This window comes from Ochlerotatus camptorhynchus, unplaced genomic scaffold, assembly GCF_037179485.1.
Source record: "Ochlerotatus camptorhynchus isolate MF236.1 unplaced genomic scaffold, CSIRO-AGI_Acam_v1.1 ptg000328l, whole genome shotgun sequence".
NCBI classification, from domain to species: Eukaryota; Metazoa; Arthropoda; class Insecta; order Diptera; family Culicidae; genus Ochlerotatus; species Ochlerotatus camptorhynchus.
This window is the reverse complement of record NW_027040816.1, coordinates 3,898,849-3,921,814: the sequence shown is the minus strand read 5'-3', so window position 1 is coordinate 3,921,814 and position 22,966 is coordinate 3,898,849. Positions and strand designations below refer to the sequence as shown.

The following is a 22,966-nucleotide window of genomic DNA, read 5'->3' as shown; positions in this document are numbered from 1 at the left end:
TCCCAATGACGCGTTCATATAGATAAAATTGATACATAGCAGATTTTTAGCGATGGGCCCAATCTTAGATCCATAGGCCAACATTAGAGCCATTTCCCCTACTTTCCATCAGAATTGATAATATAAGAGTTACGCAGAGTGAAGCTTGCAACACTGATGTCGATCATTGTTCATATTTTTTTTGGCAACCTTTGTTTTTGTCGAGGGGGGCGACACATCTAAATCTCAAGTTTAGATGCTCAACAAATCACACACCAGCGAATCAATCTTCGAAAAATCTTCTTTTATTTGGCGCATCTACTTGCATCGTGCAGCATCTTTTTGCAGGAAATCTTCAGAATCGTCATCAATCTTCTTTCTGTCTACTCAGCGTGCGCACAGCTAGTCACAGCAAAACACAATCTTTTCTGCATCGTAGATAGAGTCGTCCCCCTCGGTTTTTGTTTACACCTGGGATGACTTCACCTGGGTTGTGAAAGTTTCCTATAGTTTCGATAACAATACTTCCTACGCAACAGAGTCAGTTTGTCTACTATGCGCGATAGGTAGACGGTTTGACAGTTCTATAGGTAGATTTTGGTTTCAGTTTGCGTAACTATTCTATTGTCGACTCTGCTTTCCATATTCTTGCTATGAATGACAATAATTATAATGAAAACTTGCAACCGCATCCTCTCGAATCAGTATTTCTCTACATTGCTTGAAATAGTAAAACAATAAACAGTCTGAATTTAGACGAAAATAATTTATCATCGTAGTTGCCTGATCAATTGGATTATATTTCGAAGGAGGTAAGATGTTTGAAAGGCGTGGTAAAGAATGCCTAAATATCGGTAGAAATTACTGATAATCGAAGAAAGTGCACATACTTAAATTATCGGTAATCATGGATTACCAATAATTAAGGTTAAATATTACCTAATTTATAGTAAAAAATAGCCTATTTAAAGTAAAAAGTAACGATTTTTATCGGTAAAAAATACCGATAACTTTTTACCGATCATTTTAGGTAATCGTAGCTAAGAGTATGGGTTTTGTCAAATAAGGTAAATATTTACATTGCTTGCACCAAAGAATTCAGCTTTTGAAAATGATCTGCAAAGGGTTTCATCCATTTTCTTTTGTTGAGGATCCGGAATTCAAGAAGTTCGTACAGCTCCCTCCTATTATAGGAGTAAGTGTATAATACATTTCAAAGTACGAAAATGTTGTCCAATGGCTTGCTACCAGCTGTTTATATTAAGTTGCTGGAAAAAGTGATATTTGAGTTGGTTGATGCTCCTGCCATATGTCTAACCTGCGATGGTTGGACCAACATCACAAACCACTGGATTTTACACACTTGCCGCACAATTTATTAATAATAATGGTATCTTGACATCGCGCCTACTGGAGTGCTCAGAGTTCACGCCAAGGCACACTGACGAAAATATTGCGGAATGGGTAACAGATGTTCTTCGAAAGTTCGGAATCGAAAGCAAAATGACACTGATAACGCTTCGAATATGAAATCAGCTGCTAAAATTTTGAAAATTAGACTCTTGGTATGTTATGTTTGTATCTGGTTGCACCAGCCCAGTGGCAGGCGCGTAAGCAACATGTTATACGGTGACAGCGGGCCCAGCACAGCAAAATAAACGATTTGAGCCCGGGACATGCTGCCTACTGTCAAACACTGCTGCTGGTATAGGCCTTGTCACTGGCCTGGGTTGCACAGATGCCATAACACATTCCATCAAAGCAATTGCCGATAAGTGCAAGGTGATCGTGCAATTTTTTAAGAAAAGCAGTGTCATCTTGAACTCTGCAAGAAATGCAGGTTGAAATTGGAAAATCCTCTCTAAAACTTAAGCAGAATGTTCCGACTAGGTGGAACTCTACATTCGACATGTTAGTACGATTGCTGTTGAACAAAGATGTTGTATTTTCTACTCTGAGATTCTATACTGTTCAACTATACTATTCGAATCGTTGTACGTTAGAGAGCGAGGATTGGGAAGTAATGAAACAGAGTGCAAAGATCCTAAGCCTCTTTAGTGAAATTACGGTTGAGATTTCGTCGGAACAATCCTTACCTAAAAGCTCGGCCCTTGCTCGCATAATGAGTGAACAAATCAAACTGCATTCAACTAATTCTCTTCCTTCAAGTATTAAGAAGTTGGTACCGTGCCGATTCAAATTTCGGACACTTAAACTCGAATTTCGGACACTTTTAAAAGTTGATTATCTCGGTCGAATATGATCCACATGTCTTGTAAATTTTAAATTTTTTTGACTAGTGCCCTCCACGATCATCTAACATTATTACTTTGTTTCTAACTGGATGTAATATTTAATTAAAAATGAAAGTGTCCGAAATTTGAATCGTCCGAAATTTGAATCGGAACGGTAGATGAGCTGAATGATGGTCTCATTAAACGGTTCGGGGAAAGAGAATCGAATGAATTAATCGCTCAGGCCATGTTTCTTGATACGCGCTTTTAAAAGCAAGGTTTTGTCAACACGACGTACCAAGCTCTTGTGCACAAAATGCGGCAGAATCAAGGGGTAATCAACTCTGCACACTGAGCCGAAACACTGTTCGGTACGATAGGGCACACTTTGACAAGGAGGACACAAACAATATATATAAAAATGAATTTCTGTCTGTCTGTCTAACCCTTATAGACTCGGAAACTACTGAACCGATCGGTGTGAAAATTTGTATGCAGGGGTTTTTGGAGCAGGGAAAGTTTCTTATGATGGTTCGAGACCCCTCCCCCCTTTGTAAGGGGGGCTCCAGAAACAGAAATTTCTGCATAACTCGAGAACTAATCAAGCAAATGGAACCAAATTTAGAATGTGGAGGTCATAGGGGGTAGTCTCTTAGATAAGAGGGAAGGGGAGCTACGTACAATATAGCATGCTTTTTTAATTGGCGCATAAACTCAAGCTAATATTAAATCCCGAGGAAGGCCGGGCACACTCAGCTAGTATAATATAAAACCGGATCACTGTTAATTGTTGACGTTTAGCCAATCGTTGCCTACTCGGTTGAATACTTTGTTAACCGATTTCGAGGATCGTTCGAAAAAATCTATAAGAACAGCGAATCCCTTAAAATCAAGAAAAACTCAGTCCATCTCATCCAATTCACAGCAAAAATTCCAGCGGCTCGTATTTTCATCCTGAACAGCTTCAATTCGGGCTTCACTTCAATCAAGTGGCCGGTTGAGAGTGTGTTGTCGTTGCTGAAACGGGTTACCTCCAGCGACAATTGGTCAAAAGTTTGGAAGATCTGGTCATCCAATACGACGGTACAGTTCGGAATGCGATCGGCGAAGTCGTTGAGTCTTCCCATGGTGCAGACTGGTTGGATACCATAATTATAAAAATCAAAACCAATGCACGTTCGCAGTACATATCAAAGCAAATCAAAATTAAGCCGACTGCGGAGGAAAGTTCGAAGAAGTCTGACACGTTTTCGATTGAGGATGGAATCATAGAGAAAAATGCCCGCCACTTGCCTTGGATGATTAATTTGGAAGGCCACGCAAACAATCTCATCGATATCAAACAAATGGATCCCTTATATGCAAGGGATAAACCTCGATAAACCCTCACATTCTCCTCTACATGCTTTCACCAAAGGTCACCCAGGCTTTATTCCAGAAAACGCTTCTTATTTTTGGACTATCTCGAAGAGTACAGCGAAGGATCAGAGCAGGATTTTCTGCGAGAGTTTGTTATGCAGAATAATCAATAAATAAAAAAAAAAGCTTATCAAAGGAGGGTGGCCTAATTCGAATACCGGTCTTGCCGAGGATCATCCGGAATGGAAATTTTCACATTTTCACCTGCGTTTTCTCTCGGTTATTCTTGTCAGTCTCAATTGATATGGACTTCAATGGGATAACCACGGGATGTCCATAAAATTTTGAAAGAAGTCTCAGTACTGTTGTGGGATGCCAATACGTATTAACCCCACATATTCCATCAGACCTGGACTGGTATATGATTGCCTTAGTGCAATATCAAAATCTTATTAGAACGGATCATTGCAGTAAGAAATGCAATTACATTCTTTTCTATTCCACGAGTCCGATATCAAGCACATCCCCGTCACGAGATCCGGTTATTTTGGAAATGCATCGCTGACACTATCCTTCTGTAGAACGAGCTCGTATCAAGGGTCCTCAGTACGATGGGTTGCCTACCGATCGGTCAACTGTAAAGCCTTGGTCATTAAGGAAAAAAAAAAGTTGTCGAAGATGTAGGATCGGGAAGAATTTGATAGGCAGCAGGTGGCAATTTGACCTACGCCTTCGTTTCTGTACATCTGCCAGGAATGAGCACTTCATCGATTCGAAATCTGGTGGACGGGTCCAATCTGGTCCAATTTGCTTGAACACTACACAGGTTTTATGGCTCTCACTTCCTCTTCCATTTCCCGAAGGGAAGCTGATTGCTTGCCATGATCCATCAGAGAAATTGAGAATGTAAACACAATCACAAAAGTCGTAGTCTTCGGGGTTGCTAAACTCATGGATTATTGACACCTTGATAGGCACACTTTGATTGACACCTTGGTAGATCAATCACTCGGTACCGATTTAGGTGTGCAGACGTTGAATACCCTTTGGACAGAATATTGTAACAACGGATGAGGAACAGCATGTGCTGAGCCATAACCCTCTGTTACTCAGTTATACATATGGGACGAGACAATAAGCAAGCTGCAGACAAAACAGGATCCAACAGCAGCTAGTATTGTAGAGCTGAACAAGTACAAAGCTGAGCCATATTTGCCCAGAGTTGGTGACCCTCTAGTTTGGTGGGAATGCCGGAATAAACTGTACCAGATAATGATGGAAAGGTTGTGCATTCCTGCGACATCTGTACCTTCCAAAACTGGTTTTGAGAAACGTAGTAGGCTAACTGCGAAAAACATTTCGCAAATTATGTTTGTGAATGTTAACCATGCGTAAAGTGCAATACAGTATTATTTGTCATTGTCTTTTTACTGAATAAATCTCATATCAAGAGCCACATGTGAAAAGGGCATACAAGCTTTTTGTAAACAAACCTTTGTAGGCCCTTTTCTGGCCAACCGAAGCTTGCCCACACAAACCAACAACATCATCGGGAAGGGGAAAGTTTACTCTATCCGGTGATGTTGATGGTTTACGTTGGTCTCATATGGGTGGCGAGAAAATGGCATAAGAAGGTTTGTTTACAAAACAGCTTGTATGCCCTTTTCACATGTTGTTCTTGATAATTGAATCAGAAATTACGCAATAGTTCCAAAGACTTAACGGCTCTGATCCATATTCGTCAAGTGCCACAAAGTGAGCGAATGAGCGGTTCAGGAGAACTAGTTTAGTTTAATGAGCGGAACAAGTCAGACCCGCTCATTGCAGTGAGCCATTTTGCCCACCTCTAATCATCACCATTAGCGAAACGGTTCAGTAAATGCTGAGCGCCGCCTACAAGGTACTCTCCCAAATTCTATGCCGCCGCCTGTCACCATTTGCAAGAGAGTTTGTGGGGCAATACCAGGAGGGATTCATGGGTGCCCGCGCTACCACGGACCAAATTTTCGCGATTCGACAGGTTCTGCAGAAATGCCGCGAATACAACGTGCCCACACATCATTTGTTCATCGATTTCAAATCCGCATACGACACAATCGATCGAGATCTGCTATGGCAGATTATGCATGAGTACAGATTTCCGCATAAACTGACGCGATTGGTCAAGGCGACAATGGATCGAGTGATGTGCGTTGTTCGAGTATCGGGGACACTCTCGAGTGCCTTTGAATCTCGAAGGGGGTTACGGCAAGGTGATGGACTTTCGTGTCTGCTATTCAACATCGCGATAGATAGCCACGAGTGGCGCGATCTTCAGGAAGTCCATCCAGCTCCTTGGCTTCGTCGATGACATCGACATCATGGCACGGAACTTTGAGACAATGGCGGAAACGTACATCAGACTGAAGGCTGAAGCTAGGCGGATTGGACTTGCCATCAACGCATCAAAGACAAAATACATGAAAGGAAGAGGTTCTAGAGAAAACAATGTTAGCCTCACACGTCGAGTTCAGATTGACTTTACAAAATCGAGGTGGTCGATGAGTTCGTGTATTTGGGCTCACTGGTGACCGCCGAAAATGATACCAGCAGAGAAATTCAAAGACGCATTATGGCAGGGAATCGTACCTACTTTGGACTCCGGAGGACGCTCCGATCGAATAAAATTAGCCGCCGCACGAAGTTGACTGTCTACAAGACGCTGATTAGACCGGTGGTCCTCTACGGCCACGAGACCTGGACTATGCTCGTGGAGGACCAACGCGCCCTTGGAGTTTTCTTAAGGGCCACCCACATTAGATCCGTTTGCGTTGCGTTGACGTAAATTTGACAGTTAGACAATAGATTTAGCTGTCACTTTGCCGCAACGCGTCCGATCCGGATCTAATGTGCGTGGGCCTTTACGGAAGGTGTTACGTACCATCTACGGTGAAGTGCAGATAGATGACGGAACGTGGAGGAGGCGAATGAAACACGAATTGCACCAGCTGCTGAGAGAACCATCCATCGTCCACATTGCAAAAATTGGGCGACTACGGTGGGCTGGGCACGTCGTAAGAATGTCGCACGACGACCCAGTGAAAATGGTTCTAGAAAGCGACCCAACAGGAACAAGAAGAAGAGGCGCGCAGCGGGCAAGGTGGATCGACCAAGTAGAAGGCGACCTGCGAACCCTTCGCAGACTACGAGGCTGGCGAAGTGTGGTCATGGATCGAGTAGAGTGGAGACGACTTCTTTGGACAGCAGAGGACAACAAGGCCTTAACCTGATTGGTAAGTATGGTAAGTTCAGCAAATGCTCGCTCGTTCAAGCACACCTGATGACACAGCTTGCAGTTTGAAAGTACCACACCCGCCAAGACTCCTATGTGGTACCAAAGGTAATTCACCACGTTTCTCGGGTTGTAGCACTGTAGCGATGTAGCGTCCCGTAACCTCACGTTTTACGTGTGTACCAACTTTTAAAACCAGATTTAATGCCAAATTTATACTCGAATCGGTTGAAAAATACACTCAATCTTCTAGTTTACTTGAGAGTTGGTGCACAGGTAGATTGAGGTTAAGGAAACGCCACTGGCAGGGTGTCCATCCAACCGGGAAAACCGGGAAAAAATCGGGAATTTGTAATGACCGGGAAAAAACCGGGAAAAATCCGGGAAAATCCATATTGTACCGGGAAAAGTAATGTATGCTGATCCATCAATTCCATTTCTCGTACTTAAGACATTACTTTTTTAAACACCTGTTCCCAAACATTACTTTGACGTTGAACAAAACCATTAGTCTGCAAACTTGTTGCTTTTGGCTCAAATTATGTACACCCTCAGAATAAACTTCTGCACCTTGTGTTAAATGACAGATGCTCCCGATAGAGAAGACAAGGAAGAATGTTAGGCTTTTCGACGTTTAATCGGCGCCACTACTACACCACCTAAATTGAAGAAGTGTGAGCAAGACGAAAACAGATTAGTGGAAAAACAAAGAATCCAGTCATCCCCGGGTGCTAGATAGAGAAAGACGAATAAACGTCAAAAAGCATAAAGCTCTGCATTCTCACGTCATTTGACACATCACACACAGCAAGCTGAACATTGCATTAGGTCCTAAGTAACATTGATCGATTATCTTCGTAGATTTTCTTTTTCGTTAATAACTGGAGCACATAACCGTTTCTGGTTGTGTTTGTCGTATTAGATGGTAGATAAAAGCTTCTTTTATCGATCTGTGTGCTGAAAATATCTGGGAATGTCATTGCATGGCCGTGGAGATACGAGTTGGAAAGTCGACGAAGAGAATCTGTCAATGTTACTTAGGACCTAATGCAATGTTCAGCTTGACACATTTGCTGTTTCACTTTCATTCACACACAGATCTGCTATCTTGTGCAGCAGAGAAACAAAGATGAATGCTGTTTCAATCGAAACAAACTGAAGCCTACCCCATCGTTCGAACTTCATTCACTCGAAAAGTGCGGTATTATCCGAGCAAGTAGTGATTCAAATTATTTAAATTTAAAATTATCTTATTCGTTGTTCGTGTTCCTCGCAAGTTGTGGTCGAAATAGGTTTGCGAAGAAGACTATTAAAGCTGTAAAAAGTAAGTAAATTGATTAAAAATATGATCTTTTTTTTTTTAATAAATTTTCTTTTCGAAAGACACCATGCCGACTACGTACGCGCCGAGGTACGAAGAAGAATTTCCATGGAGTGCACCGGATCAGAATGACCGAAGTGCAGCCCGCTGCAAATGGTGCAACAAATCTTTTAAAATAGATACGATGGGTAGGGTGGCTTTTAGTAGCCACGAAAAAGGAAAATTTCATCAAAGCCAAATCAATATTCGACGCACGAACATGAAGTTGACCTGTTTTCAGTCACAAGTAAAGTCGTCTGATGGTAAATGTATTGAAAGTATAGCCTTATGACCGATTCGTATATTACAATTTGTCTATTTATGTTTCAGGTGTTTTTGTACCTGCCAAGGATTTCGATGGAGCCAGTACAGCAGAGGCAGAACAAACCAGTAGTGGATACGCAGTGACCATGAAAAAGTTTGTGTTACGAGAGAAAGTCATAACAGCAGAAATCCGGTGGGTGCTTGAAACGGCTTTCACTCATAATTCCAACCGAAGTGCGAGTGCTGATGTTGGCATTTTCAAGAAGATGTTCCCGGATAGCGAAATTGCCTCACAGATGCGTATGGGCCGTACGAAAATAGGTTACCTCATAACGTACGGTGTGGCTCCATCCTTTCAGGAGGACCTATTCAAAACTTTGAATCAGACCTCAAGGATCGTCGTTGGATTTGACGAGTCGCTGAACAAAATCGCCCAACGACAGCAGATGGATATTTCTGTTCGGTACTACGACAAAGAAAAAAGTGAAGTTCGAACAAACTATGTCGGTTCTGCGTTCCTATCATCTACGCGTGCGAATGACTTGCTGATTGGACTGAAGGAATGTTTCAAAACCAATCCTAGTATTTTGAAGAAAATCGTTCAAATTTCAATGGATGGACCAAATGTGAACTGGAAATTTCTGAAGGACTTATCCGGTGAGCTACGAGAGCTTCGAGGAAGTTCAACGTTTGAAATTTTGAATGTTGGAAGCTGTGGTCTTCACGTAGTGCATAATGCATTCAAATGTGGAGCGAAGAAAACAGATTGGAACTTGGACGAATTTTTGCTCTCGTTGTACAGTCTGTTTAAAAATGTTCCGTTACGCCGAGCTGAATATTCATCAGTGGCTGGTTCTTCCTTGTTTCCATTGAAATTCTGTGAATGGGTAGAGAATTATCGGGTCGCCGAAAGAGCGTCTAAGATGCTGCCATCTCTAAGGATTTTCGTTGAAGCCGTAAAAAAACAGCGTGACAAGAAAATCAAAGAATCGCATTTTGATTTCAAGCGAAGTTTTGTAAGCCTCTCTAATTCCAAAGTGTTTGCTACAATTGCTGAGGGACTAAGCGATCGATTGTTGGAGGCTAAATTATCCTTTTTCATGTCCATGGCTGGTTATGTCGAGCCATTTCTAAGAGAGTTTCAAACCGACGCTCCAATGGCTCCATTTTTGTTTGGTGATCTTTTGAAGCTCATAAAACCTATCATGGAAAGAGTCATTAAACCAGAATGTTTGAATGTAAACAAGAAATCCTTGGAATTAATTGAACTGAACGACAATAATCTACTTCCTTCAAGTCGCGTGGATATTGGATTCGCAGCTAAGGCAGCATTGAAGGTTGTTACTGGTGTCAAAGACTCGCAGCTTTTGGTCTTTAGAAATGATTGCAAGGCATTTTACGTTGCATTTCTGCAGAAAATCTTTGACAAATCTCCCTTAACATATCCGCTAACGAGGTACATTTCATGTTTGAGTCCTGAAATAATCGCAGAATCGCCGGAAACAGCCAGAAAGAGGCTGTCTTTTGTTTTGGACCATCTAGTGGAAAGAGATCACTTGTCTGGGACATTGGCCGATAAAATTATGATCGAATATCGCACTCTACTAACCGAACCATACGCAAAATCGGCGTTCACTGCATACAGCAGGGAAGAGCAAAGACTGGATGCATTCTGGAATAAGACAATCCTACAATCTGGAAATCACTCTCCGAATCTTTCGACATTTGTTCAAGACACTATCATTTTGTCGCACGGAAATGCTGCTTTGGAACGTGGTTTTTCCGTAAACAAGGACTGTTTGGTGGCAAACCAAATCGAGGAAAGTTTGGTTGCGCAACAAATTGTTTATGATACCATTCTGAATCAAGGAGGAGTCGAAAAAGTTGTAATTTCAAAAGGTTTAATCCAGTATGCACGAAACGCACATCACAAATACCAGGAATCACTGGATCGAAAGAAAAAGGAGCATGACGAGATGGAAAGAGATAAACAGCGTAAAAGAGATGCTGTTCGAGTGTTGAAGGAGTTGGAAGCAAAGAGAGCGAGGTTACTGGCTGACACGGAGAAAGAGGTTGCATCAATCAACAAAGAAATGGAAAACCTTAAGAAATAAGTTTTTTTGCTAGTCGCGTAAATTTACTTGAAATAAAAATCTTTTGATTATACATGTATCGTTTATGTGTTCATTGAATAACAAGTTGTAAGTATATCATTTACAAGACGTATATAAAATCATATAACATGTTTCTCCACATTTTTATTTACATTAAAATACTATTTTTCATACATTTTTTTTATGTAAACTACGACTTGAGTGTAAACAGTACTTTCATTCGTGTATTTTTTTTTGTGACAACATTGGGTTGGGCTGTTTTTCAAAACCGGGAAAAAACCGGGAATTGATAAATTGGATTAGAATGGACACCCTGCACTGGGTACAATAGTTAAAAAGTTACAGCTGTTTAAATCTGTGCCATTTTCCACGAATACACCGTTTACTTCCACAGTTGAACTAAGACCCTAAGGTCCCTGAACATCTACTTATACGAAGTTCCCTGAACCTCTATGAATTATCTTGAATTTGTGAAAATGTGAAATTCTGGAAATTTGGGTCCATTTCTACGAAGCTCCCTGAACTTCTACCAAAATTTCTGAACATGTACGTTTTCCTATAACTTTTAAATTGTTCCCCGAACTTCTTCCAAGGTTGACAATTATATTTTTGACGAAGGACTACGTCTTTAATTTCTATACTGGGAGTCACATTGAAAAAAAAAAAAATCAAAATCAGACATGTTACGAAAAATCCCAAGCACGGACGTAACTATAGTGCGCAAATCAAACACACGACACATTGCGCATGCTCGCATGAGCGAGCTTACCGCTCGGTTGACCACTCACAATCCCCCTTATTCTGCGAGTCACGTGACTCTCTCTCACCGGTGAGGTGACAATTGTCACCTCGTGTGAGGTGACTCTCCATGCAAATCAAATGGAGAGTCACCTCACACGAGGTGACTATTGTCACCTCACCGGTGAGAGAGAGTCACGTGACTCGCAGAATAGGGGGGAATTTCACCAATGAATGAAAGGGAGGAGAAAAGCAGCGGTAATAAAAACGCTTGCCAAATCGCTTTCTTCGTCAATTACTTTCGAGCAACGGACGGATAAGCGTCGGACACGACGTATGATTGGAACAGCACGTATTGCACCAATACGAAGACGACGACGAATGCACCCACATCGACCGGAGAAAAGGCTTCCCGCAATAGACAGCATGACTGGGCCGCCATCATCCGGTCGGCATCGACTTGCACTGGTGTGAAAGAGTCAGGTAGCGCTAGTTGTTCTTTCACAATAATCCAATTCAATGCTGGTCGGAGCATGTCTTGCAACTAGGAACGCTCTGACGAAAAATACTCCAAAAGGGAGGGGCCTAATTAGTTTGTTCGCTTCGATCCAAAATGGGAGTTTCATTTGCGACGGAGATGGTCACCAAAAATTTGGTAGGACCCTGAAGGACGCGGACATCGGAGGCTCTCTGAGTAGCTTCACCATCTTTCGGATGCTCCACTGCAGTCGTTCCGTTAGACTGACTACAACACTGATCACCTGCAAAATTTCAACCGCTGTGCAATGGTGTCAGCACGCCATCCCGAAAGTACCAGCATGTAAATCGCTATAAAATTTATTTCAAGATCTCTAGATGGTGGGTAAAACAGGTTCACAAAATTGGAATATTTTTGAAACATGGAGAGAAATAACAGCAGTATGCAGTCTCTTTAATAAAGAAGGATAAAAGATAAGATAATAACAGCAAAGAATCATCAATCAGTGCCAATAGCAGTGTTCGGAAAATCACTATCAGCTTTGGGTTATTGAGTCTCCGTGAGAGAATAAACTTGCGTAAACCTTCCCGCAGACGTCAATTGGTAGCATGTTTATGTATTTCGTGTTAGTTCTCCATCCACTGAAGCAAATACAACAGCAATATCAACAAATAGCGCCAAAAATAAAAGGATCGCCAAAAGGCAACAGCGATTAGTACCTATTCATTCCGTACCTTCCAACTCCAACAACCCTTTCGATGGACACCATCAGGAAAAAACAACAAAAGGCCCTTTTACCAACAAACAAATGGGCCACCAATTCAAATACAGAAGGAATAAAGGTAATAGGGGTAAGAGGGGCATAGTGAACAGGTGGGGCATCCCATGCCTCAGCTTGGTCTTCCGGCCGTTCGGAACAAATTGGTTGGTGGTAGGATGAATTTCATAATGATATTGAACCTACTACCAGTTGAATTGTTTCATGCAGCTGGAGATCCAGAGCCAAAGAGCGGAATGCTCACTATGCCCCTCCTACCCCTAGATTTTCGAATAATTATAAGAACTAAGAGCACTTTTGTTCCGACAACTCACGGCCTCTGCGCTACATATTCCAGATCTTAGAAGTAAAATATTCATCATCTATTTTTCTTACCATCGGTCTATACTTACTGATATAGGTAAGTAGTAATATCACAGACAAACAGACGTAACTCTTTGAAAAAGTTTTTCTTGAAAACATAGTATCTCAAAACATAGGACCTCAGTAGCGACATCTTTCAGGCTTCTCGCTAACTCGCAAACAATATTGCATACAAGTTCAATAGAATGTATATAAACGTCAAAGTGATCCGATGCCAGCGCTCCGGCGAACATTCCGTATCGAGCGCTGAGTCGGTTAACACGGTCCCGGTCTCTCACACGACATAAAGTATTAGTTGTGATTTTTTTCCACCCGCGTGGTTTTTTTCGCATCACAGTGCAGTGTCCAGGTGATAAGCGCGCGTGTCTCGGAAGCACCGAAATTCGGCGAGCCCGTTTATTTCGAGTGTCCATCTCTACCCATCCCGGTGAAAGATCACCATCATCACGACGTCTCCATTGTATCGCCACCTGCAGCTGCAAGCAAGCAGTAGCAAACGGCATAAGTATAATAGAATAGTTTTTTCGATTGCCTTGCTATTGTATAGCAAAGTTGCCTTGTGGCAGTGTGCTCTCCCTAATAGGGTGGGGCATTTTTGCAATTAGTAAAAAGTTCATTTTTTTTTTATATAATTTTTTTTTTTTTTTTCATAATTTTTTTTTTGTATGGTTGCATGGCAACGAAATATTAACAACTAGTAGTTAAGTAAATTAATTGGTGAAAGTTATTCTTAAGTTTTTTTTTTTTCATTTTTAAGCGGTTGTGCACCGCTTTTGCGCAACACTTATGGCGTCTTCGGATGCCTACGTTGCGCGAACCAGATACTACCAACCGTCTTCGAAAGGACCATGGGTTGTCTTTTTTCGGCCCAAAAATAAACCTTTGAAAACTCTCGACATTACGAGAGATTTGCTGCGGAAGTATCCGGGAATCTTGGTACACAAGGAAAGATTCAACAAACTGCGGGTAGAAGCACCGACTTATGATGTGGCAAATAAAATTGCTGAACACGAGCTTTTTAGTGTTGAGTATAACATCTACATCCCTTCTCGAGATGTGGAGATAGAAGGCGTGGTCTCCGACGCGAGTCTGACTGTCGAGGACTTGAAACATGCCTCGGGAACTTTTAAAAACTCGACATTCGCTACCGCGCTAGTGAAGATACTGGATGTAAGGCAACTGCATTCAGCATCTTTGCTAGACGGTAAAAAAGTTTATCGGCATTCAGACTCGTTTCGCGTGACTTTCGCAGGTTCGGTTCTCCCAAACTTTGTTAAAATTGATGGTGCTTTTTTTCCGGTGCGGCTGTTTGTACAGAGGGTATACAATTGTACCAACTGCAAAAGGCTGGGACACTCGGCCAGCCATTGCGGCAACAAAACTCGTTGTGGCAAATGTGGTGAAAACCACAAAGAGGATTCTTGCCACAAAGAATCAGTAAAATGCGCTTATTGTGGCGAGAATCCTCACCCTTTGCAGGAGTGCCCGATGTACAAGCAGCACTCCGATAAAGTGCAGCGTTCAATCTCTGGACGCTCCAAGCAGACATATGCTCAAATGGTGAAGGCTGCATCAGCCGTCCAAGATGCAAACCAATTTTCGATTTTGTCCGCTGAAGAATCGGACTCTGACTCATCCGATGAAGGTGATTCTACGGTGGTACACGCACCTTCAAAAATGGACGGATCCTCAAAAAGAAAATGCCCCTCCCCGAAAGTGCGCCGTAAGAAAACAAAAGTCACCTCCAGAAGATTGGCAAATTCCCAGGGTAATGGGGATGAAAAAACGAAACCGAAGGCTCCTGTTGATCCAATCCCTGGATGCAGCAAGAATTTTCCACCATTGCCCAACAAAGATAAAAAAAATAAAAAAGCTGCTCCTCAAACTTCTCAAAAGAAATCCACGTCCGAACGAGGTTTGCTAGCTTTTTCGGACATTGTGGAATTCATATTAAACATGTTCAACATACAAGACCCTCTAAGAAGCTTAGTTTCTGCCTTGCTTCCAACGTTAGAATCATATCTTAAGCAATTGACTGTTTCATGGCCCCTCCTTGCATCAATCATATCTTTCGATGGATAATTCGTCGAACGAGGTTGAAGATATGATCACGGTGCTACAGTGCAACTGCCGTAGTCTAGTGCCTAAACTAGACTCGTTCAAATTTTTACTTCACAATTCTGATTGTGATATATTTGCTCTCAGTGAAACATGGCTTTCTTCCGATAAAGAACTCAACTTCCACGATTTTAACATTATTCGCCTGGATAGAGACGATGCTTATGGAGGAGTACTTTTAGGGATCAAAAAGTGCTACCCTTTCTACAAAATTTCCCTTCCTGCTCTATCCGGCGTCGAAATCGTTGCTTGCCAAATAAATGTGAAGAACAAAGATCTTTGCATAGCTTCAGTATACGTTCCACCAAGAACCTCCATTAGCCGTAGTCAACTCTGGAATCTAGTTTCGATTCTTCCATCCCCAGTATTAATTCTGGGTGATATGAACTCCCATGGTACTGGGTGGGGCGATCTATATGACGACAATAGAGCGGCTATTTTTTACGATTTATGTGACGATTTCAATTTGACTATTTTGAACACTGGTGAAGCGACACGTATAGCAAAACCTCCGGCTCAAGAAAGCCGACTCGACCTATCTTTGTGTTCAAGATCGCTATCATTGGATTGTCAGTGGAAGGTTATCAATGATCCCCATGGTAGCGATCATTTGCCAATCATCATTTCAATAAAGTGTGGCCCTCACTCTGCAGAACCATCTCGGGTTCCATTTGATCTTACAAGGAATATCGACTGGCAGAAATATGCAACGGCGGTGACAATCGGTGTCGAATCAATAGATGCGCTTCCACCATTGGAAGAATATCGATTCCTAGCCGATTTGATTTACAAAAGCTCACTGGAAGCACAAAAAAGAAAAGTTCCAAGTGCACCCTTTAAAAGGAGACCAGCCACACCTGGTTGGGACGAAGAATGCACAAAATTGTATGTAGAAAAATCTGATGCTTTCAAAGCTTTTCGTAGACACAAAACCTCCACTTACTTCGAGGAATATTCAAAGCTTGAGACAAAGCTGAAACAATTAATCAAAGCAAAAAAACGCGGTTATTGGCGCAATTTCGTCGAGGGACTCTCACGAGAAACCTCAATGAACACCTTGTGGAGGGTGGCTCGCAACATGCGTAACCGCTCATCTTTCAATGAGAGTGAAGAATACTCCAACCGATGGATATTCGATTTCGCTAAAAAGGTCTGTCCGGACTCAGTTCCAGCACAAAATATTCTTCGAGAAGCGTCTCCTAGCGGCGGCTCTCTGGATAGACCATTCTCAATGCTGGATTTCTCTATGGCTCTTCTTTCATCGAACAACTCCTCACCGGGAAGCGATATGATTAAATTCAATCTTCTGAAAAATCTCCCAGATATCGCTAAAAGACGCTTGCTAGATTTATTCAATTCCTTGCTAGAAAACAACATTGTACCGCCTGAATGGAGACAGGTCAAAGTAATAGCCATTAAAAAACCTGGCAAATCAGCGTCTGACCATAACTCATACCGTCCGATTGCTATGCTTTCGTGCATTAGGAAATTGTTGGAGAAAATGATCCTTCGGAGACTCGATCACTGGGTCGAATCAAATAACTTGTTATCAAATACACAGTTTGGGTTCCGCAAGAGCAAAGGAACAAACGATTGTCTAGCGCTGCTTTCCACAGATATTCAACTGGCCTTTGCGCACAAGGAGCAATTGGCTTCAGTATTCTTGGATATTAAGGGGGCTTTTGATTCAGTTTCCATTGAAATTCTGTCAGACAATCTGCACAGATGTGGACTTTCTGGAATTTTAAATAATTTCTTGTACAATTTGTTGTCAGAAAAGCAAATGAACTTTTCTCTTGGAAAACTGACAACTTCCAGAATTAGTTACATGGGCCTGCCCCAAGGCTCATGTCTCAGCCCTCTTCTTTATAACTTTTATGTCAAAGATATCGACAACTGTTTGGCAGAACAATGCACGCTAAGACAACTTGCAGATGACGGTGTGGTTTCCGTAAGAGGTCCACATGCCGTGGACTTGCAAGGACCATTGCAAAATTCCTTAGATAACTTGTCTTCTTGGACTATGAATCTAGGGATCGAATTCTCGCCGCAGAAAACTGAACTGGTAGTGTTTACTCGAAAGCGGTACCCAGCCCAAATGCAGCTTAATCTTTTGGGCAGAAACATTACCCAATCATTGTCTTTCAAGTACCTTGGGGTCTGGTTTGATTCAAAGTGCACTTGGAATGCCCATATTACGTATTTGAAGCAAAAATGTCAGCAGAGGATCAACTTTCTCCGTTCAATTTGCGGCACATGGTGGGGTGCTCATCCGGGAGACCTCATAACGCTTTATAAAACAACTATTCTCTCTGTTCTAGAGTACGGCTCTTTCTGCTTTCTCTCGGCAAGAAAAAGTCACCTAATAAAATTGGAACGAATTCAATATCGTTGTCTGCGTATTGCTCTAGGCTGTATGCACTCAACGCATAACATGAGTCTCGAGGTTCTGGCAGGAGTAACACCCCTCCAGAACCGTTTCTGGGAGCTCTCTCTCAGAATACTAATCAAATGCGGAGTGACGAACACACTTATAATTGCTAATTTTGAAGAAATTCTTGGGCTGAACACACAATCTCGATTTATGAGAATCTACCACCACTACATATCGTCAGATATGTGTCTTCCTTGTTACACTCCAGACCGTGCTCACTTCACCAATCGCAGTTCCTCAATTGAATATGATCTGACCATGAAACAAGCAACTCATGGGATTCCCGATCAACTTCGACCTATTATTATCCCACGTATTTTTACTGAAAAGTACCAACAAGTCAATTGCATGAAAAGATATTTTACAGACGGGTCCCGTCTCAATGGATCCACTGGCTTCGGTGTCTTCAATGAAAACTCTAGCGCCTTCCACAAACTTCAGGAACCTTGTTCCGTTTTTGTTGCTGAGCTGGCAGCAATCAACTTCGCATTGGGGATGATTTCCAATATGCCCACAGACCATTACTTCATCTTCTCGGATAGTCTCAGTTCGATTGAGGCTATTCGGTCGATGAAACCAAGTAGGCACTCATCTTATTTCCTTTCAAAGGTAAGGGAGCAGATGTGTGTGCTGGTCGAAAGATCATATATGATTACCTTTGTATGGGTCCCCTCACATTGCTCAATCCCAGGCAATGAGAAGGCGGACTCTCTCGCAAAGGTGGGCGCGCAGGAAGGCGAATTGTATGACAGGCAAATTTCACACGATGAATTTTACCATTTAGTGCGTCAGAGTACCTTTTCGAGTTGGCAAACCGATTGGGACACTGGAAATCTTGGACGGTGGTTACATTCAATTATTCCTAATATTTCTTCGAGAGCGTGGTTTAAAGGCTTGGGCTTAAGTCGTGACTTCATTCGCGTGATGAGTAGACTTATGTCCAACCACTACTCGCTAGATGCTCATCTCAATAGAATAAACCTCGTGGACAGCAACATCTGTCGGTGTGGAAACGGTTACGATGACATCGAACACGCAGTTTGGCAATGTACGGATAATGACGCCGCCAGAGAGCGACTTTTGAATACCCTCGAGGCCCAAGGAAGACAACCCTATGTTCCTATCAGAGACGTGTTGGCAACCCGTGATCTCTGCTATATGCAGTCCGTTTATGTTTTTCTTCAAATGTCTAGTATAAGAATTTAATTCCTTTTGTCTTTTGTCTCTCTTTATTAGTTTTTGTTTGTCTTGTCCCCCCGTCTCGATGAGTCTCATCGTCGCCCACTGGTCACCCACCATAGCCGGTCGAACTCCGGACGAAGCTAGAACAGCACTACCGTTCATACTGGCGACAACGCTCTGATGAGACAACGAAACCCTACCCCAAGCTCCTCCCCTGATCCTATCCTTCGAAAATGTACCCTTCTAACCTCGAGTAAGCCGCGAGTAATCGGCCCAACTCCTACTAGACATAGAATTAAGTGAATTTTGTTACACACAGTGAACAATGAATTATCGGCTCCGTAAAGCTAACGCGATTGAGCCTTCCAAATAAACGAACTAGATAAAAAAAAAAAAGCGCTCCGGCGAGTAGTTCGCGGAACTGATAATATTCAAATCAACCGTTAACCGCAATGAAGAGTTACGTCTGTTTGTCTGTGGTAATATCCTCATTCAGAATTTAATGTCACAAACAAAGTTTTAACATTACAGGTATCAATTATCGGTCAGCTGTTCCAAACGATCAAAAGGACACCAGAAAAAAACAAATAACGGCCCTTCTCAGGGCCACCATTTGAAAAACAACTAACCCTCTTCAGGGCCACCAAGTCAAGAACGGAAAGAGTTAAGATAATAGAGTATCGATCAATTAAAAGAACTAAAGGCTCAACATATTTGTTCCGTCCACTAGCGGTCCTACGTCAAGCTTCCATTCGTGCCCCTAGGCACAGACCCTTCTACTTTTTCCCTAGCTTTCTTAATTTGACAAAGATTTCGGAACATCCATGACCAATTCCAAACTTCTAGGAAGACCCTTAACCTTTCCACGAATTTTCCTGAGCAGATGGATGAAATAATGTTCCCAAAACTTCCAGGTAGTTAAACACCCTGAAGTTCTTAGAAGATTGCTGAACTTCTACAATATTCCTTGAGCATCTACGAAACTTCCTGAACTCCTACAAAGTTTAAAACTTTTACCAATACGGCACTAGGATAAAGTAATCCACCTTCCCATACTACCGATGACTTTTGTCTTGTCACTTGTCAGCTAAGGCCATGACCCTCCCTAGCCCAGCATCCTAATTACGCCTATGTGCGCCATACATTTGGCAACTTACTGGCGGATTTGTTGATGACATGCGACCCGCCTTTCAAGGCTTTCTGTGCAAATTTCTATACCATAGTTCGTTAAATCCAATGCCATCGTTCTTCCACAACTGTTCCATACTAGCGCTAGAACCTACCTAACCAATCGGAAACTCATTCCCACTAAATAATTATTCATCTACCAACGTACAATCAAACTGGCTGCTACGAAAACAAAAAAACAAATCCACCAAACCTCCTACTCCACCTACGCTTTTCTTTGTTTTCCTTTGCTACCGTGTATACAATGTTGAATTTTTGACCGTCCTAAAAGTAAAAACAATCGAATATTTTTTTCATTACAATAAATATGCCAAATGGCTCTCGCTCGATCGCCTCATACCGCTAATAAATGGGTACTATCAATGTATGCAATAGTATCTAGGTAGCTAATAGTAATAAATAGTAATCCAGAATTTCAGCAATCAAGTAGGAGCATACGTTTGTTTGTTTTTTGTTTGCACTGGTAGCAGATTAGACTACATGCCTTGCTGTCGCTGTATTTTGCTTTCTTCAGTTTAACTACACATATGGCTGTTTAGCTGCAGTTGTCCTTTTTTGCATGTTTCTTTAGGCTCATTTTCCCCCCTCGTAATATATAATTAGATTAACTGTGTTTTTGTATGTTTAGTGATGCCTCCCTTCCTCTTCCTGATCGAGTCTTAGTGACTAGTACTTGAAATTGGTTATTCAAAGTAATCCCATTCGGGTGCTGCCTCCATTACACGACCGCCGGCACAGTTGGATGGCTAACATCGTAACCTTCAGATCGCTACATCACTTTTTCATGCGCTCCCTAATTATACGATAATTTGAATTGTACATACGCTAAAAATGGTCGTATGGTGTTTGAAGTAACTGCTCACCAATCAGTAAAAGAAATTATACAACCGAAACTTCCGTCGATCTCCGGACAAGAATCGACTAAAATCAAAACCTAATATTGCAACAAAAAAAAATTACAAAATCCGGATCCTAAATGCATCCTTTCCTACGTACTAGCTTAACCAAAGACGAAAAATAAAATAAACAATCTCTGCCTATTTACAAATAAATAAACTATACTCAAGAAGCGACGATTGCACACGTGCGATGGGGTTTCGATTATAAAACAATGGGCCAATCAAAAGCTGCTCCTCTCGCCTGATATGACTCTACCACATTCATCAAACCCTGCTCGCTCAGTCCACGCGGTATTTTCCGACAATAGTAAAATTTTCCCACTTTTCACAGAAAAATATAACAGTCTTATCCACCCTAAACACTCCTAATCGAAAGAAAAGGTAAAATTCTGGAATCAATTTTGCACCTTCATGCGCTCACTCCTGGATAGTAGTTTGTAGTTACCTATTTATATAATGTATAATTTCCCCGTTAACCCCGCGCGCGCATTCCCTGCTGCAAAGGAGATTCTATTCGATAGATTTTAGTGATTCAATGGCTACGACATAGCGTTTTTCTTTTTTTACTTTTTGGCGGCCTTCTTCGGCTCGTCATCGTCGCTGTGCTCTTCCTGCAGCAGCAACGAGTCCGGGTGTCTAACGGCACTGGCCTTCTTGGTTCCACCCCGCTGCCAAGTGAACACCCTCGCCAGTTGGGCAAATTTTTTCCTCGATACCTTACCCATGTGGCGTAGCCGCTCCTTAAAGGCGGCATCATCCGAAACCTTACCTTGGTGGTCCTTCTCCAGCGCCGATAGGAACTCCTGGTTCCATCTCAGCTCGGCCATGAACTCTTCGTTCTGAAGCATCATTGCGAATTGCTCGTCTCCGAGATCGAACTCGGTGTTCCTAGAACCTTCTCCACAACCGGACAGTCGTAGAAAGGTAGGTGGCAGTGGTCCCAACAACGGTGGATTCCACTTTCGGTTAGCAACCGGCTTGCTGTCCGCTTCACGGACTCCTACTACGACTGCACGTGGACTGTTGGTAGCACTGGAGCTACCTGGAGATTTCTTGATTTTCGGCGAGGCCCCCAGGGCTGTTGATTTCGGGGAAGTACTCAATAATACGGGAGCCATATTGCTAGTTAAATCCAGTAGCGCACCTGGTCCGATGCTCTGAATATTTCCTCCCGATGGAGGCGTCCTACCTGTATCACCATCCAACTCCTGACGGAGCTTCTCGTTCTAAAAGAAAAGTAAATTTCAAACATTTCCTGAAAAACCCTCACTTCATCCCGCAACCAACCTGATTATCGGTGCTCATTGCTAGCAGCTGGTCGATGGTGGCATCCACTGCGCCCTGGTTGGCCCGCAGCACTGCCTCTATCACGTCCCGGTCCATATCCGGAAACATATTCTTGAAATCTGCCATGGCCTGGGCAAATTCCAGCTGCATCGTCGAGGCCATCGTCCTTCCTCTCTCACTAATTAGTCCCAATGTCACCCCGGCGGTGCAAATTCTAAGCTGAGTCAAACTTCCAAATATTTACGCTAGACAAACTGCAGATAAGACGACTGATGACGAATACCCACCGGAACGGGGACCGAACACAAAGCCACTTTTCACTTTATTTTTCTTTTTTTTTCCTGATGGGAGAGAAAAATTCCTTCGGCCGCAGATTTGCAGCACTGTGACAACAAAACTATTTACCACCTTTCCAGTTCCTGCCCTTGTTATTTTTTCCCTCGTGCCCTAATTCATTTTCCGCAACAGGACATTTGCCTAAACTTTTTCACAGCTTTTCCCAAATCACTTGTCACGGAATTAGGAGGATGAGTTTGTGGAAAATTTAATTTTCTGCTAAAATAAATATGTAATGACTTTTAATTATTTTTGTTTTGCGTTTTGCGCAACTGACAGTTCACTGCTAGTATTGGGCGATATTGAATCAAACCTCAAAGAAAATAATAATAATTCAGTGCCAACATTTCAAAGGGGCGTAATTGCTTTTGTAAACAATGACTTTAGCCATCAATTTCTCGCGAATGAAATCTTACCTCTTCAAAATAACAATGCTAGCTGGTAGAGGAAACATTCCTCTACCTAATGGTGTCATTATTTTTCATGAGTGAGCTTTTATTCGCGAGAAATCGATGGCTAAAGCCATTGTTTACAAATGCAATTACGCCCCTTTGAAATGTTGGCACTGAATTCTCGATTTTTCT

At 42.2% G+C, this 22,966-nt stretch overlaps 2 protein-coding genes across 2 annotated transcripts in view; both read right to left on the bottom strand.

Annotated features, from left to right (window-relative positions):
* LOC135708141 (BOS complex subunit NOMO1) overlaps window positions 1–22,966 on the bottom strand; it is a 546,399-nt gene that overhangs the window by 107,300 nt on the left and 416,133 nt on the right. The gene's annotated exons all lie outside the window — the stretch shown is intronic.
* On the bottom strand, window positions 20,322–22,611 carry LOC135708197 (CUE domain-containing protein 1). The gene is made up of 2 exons (XM_065230204.1): window positions 22,047–22,611; window positions 20,322–21,985 (listed from the first exon to the last, which is right to left on the bottom strand). The coding sequence occupies exons 1-2, from the start codon at window positions 22,206–22,208 to the stop codon at window positions 21,323–21,325; spliced, it is 825 nt and encodes a 274-aa protein (XP_065086276.1). The 5' UTR covers window positions 22,209–22,611; the 3' UTR covers window positions 20,322–21,322.

Bases quoted from the DNA above. Each gene is read 5' to 3' on its own strand.
- LOC135708197 (XM_065230204.1), bottom strand. From the start codon at position 22,208: ATGGCCTCGACGATGCAGCTGGAATTTGCCCAGGCCATGGCAGATTTC. The intron at 21,986-22,046 runs GTTGGTTGCGGG...CTTTTCTTTTAG, and splicing joins CAATGAGCACCGATAATCAG to AACGAGAAGCTCCGTCAGGA.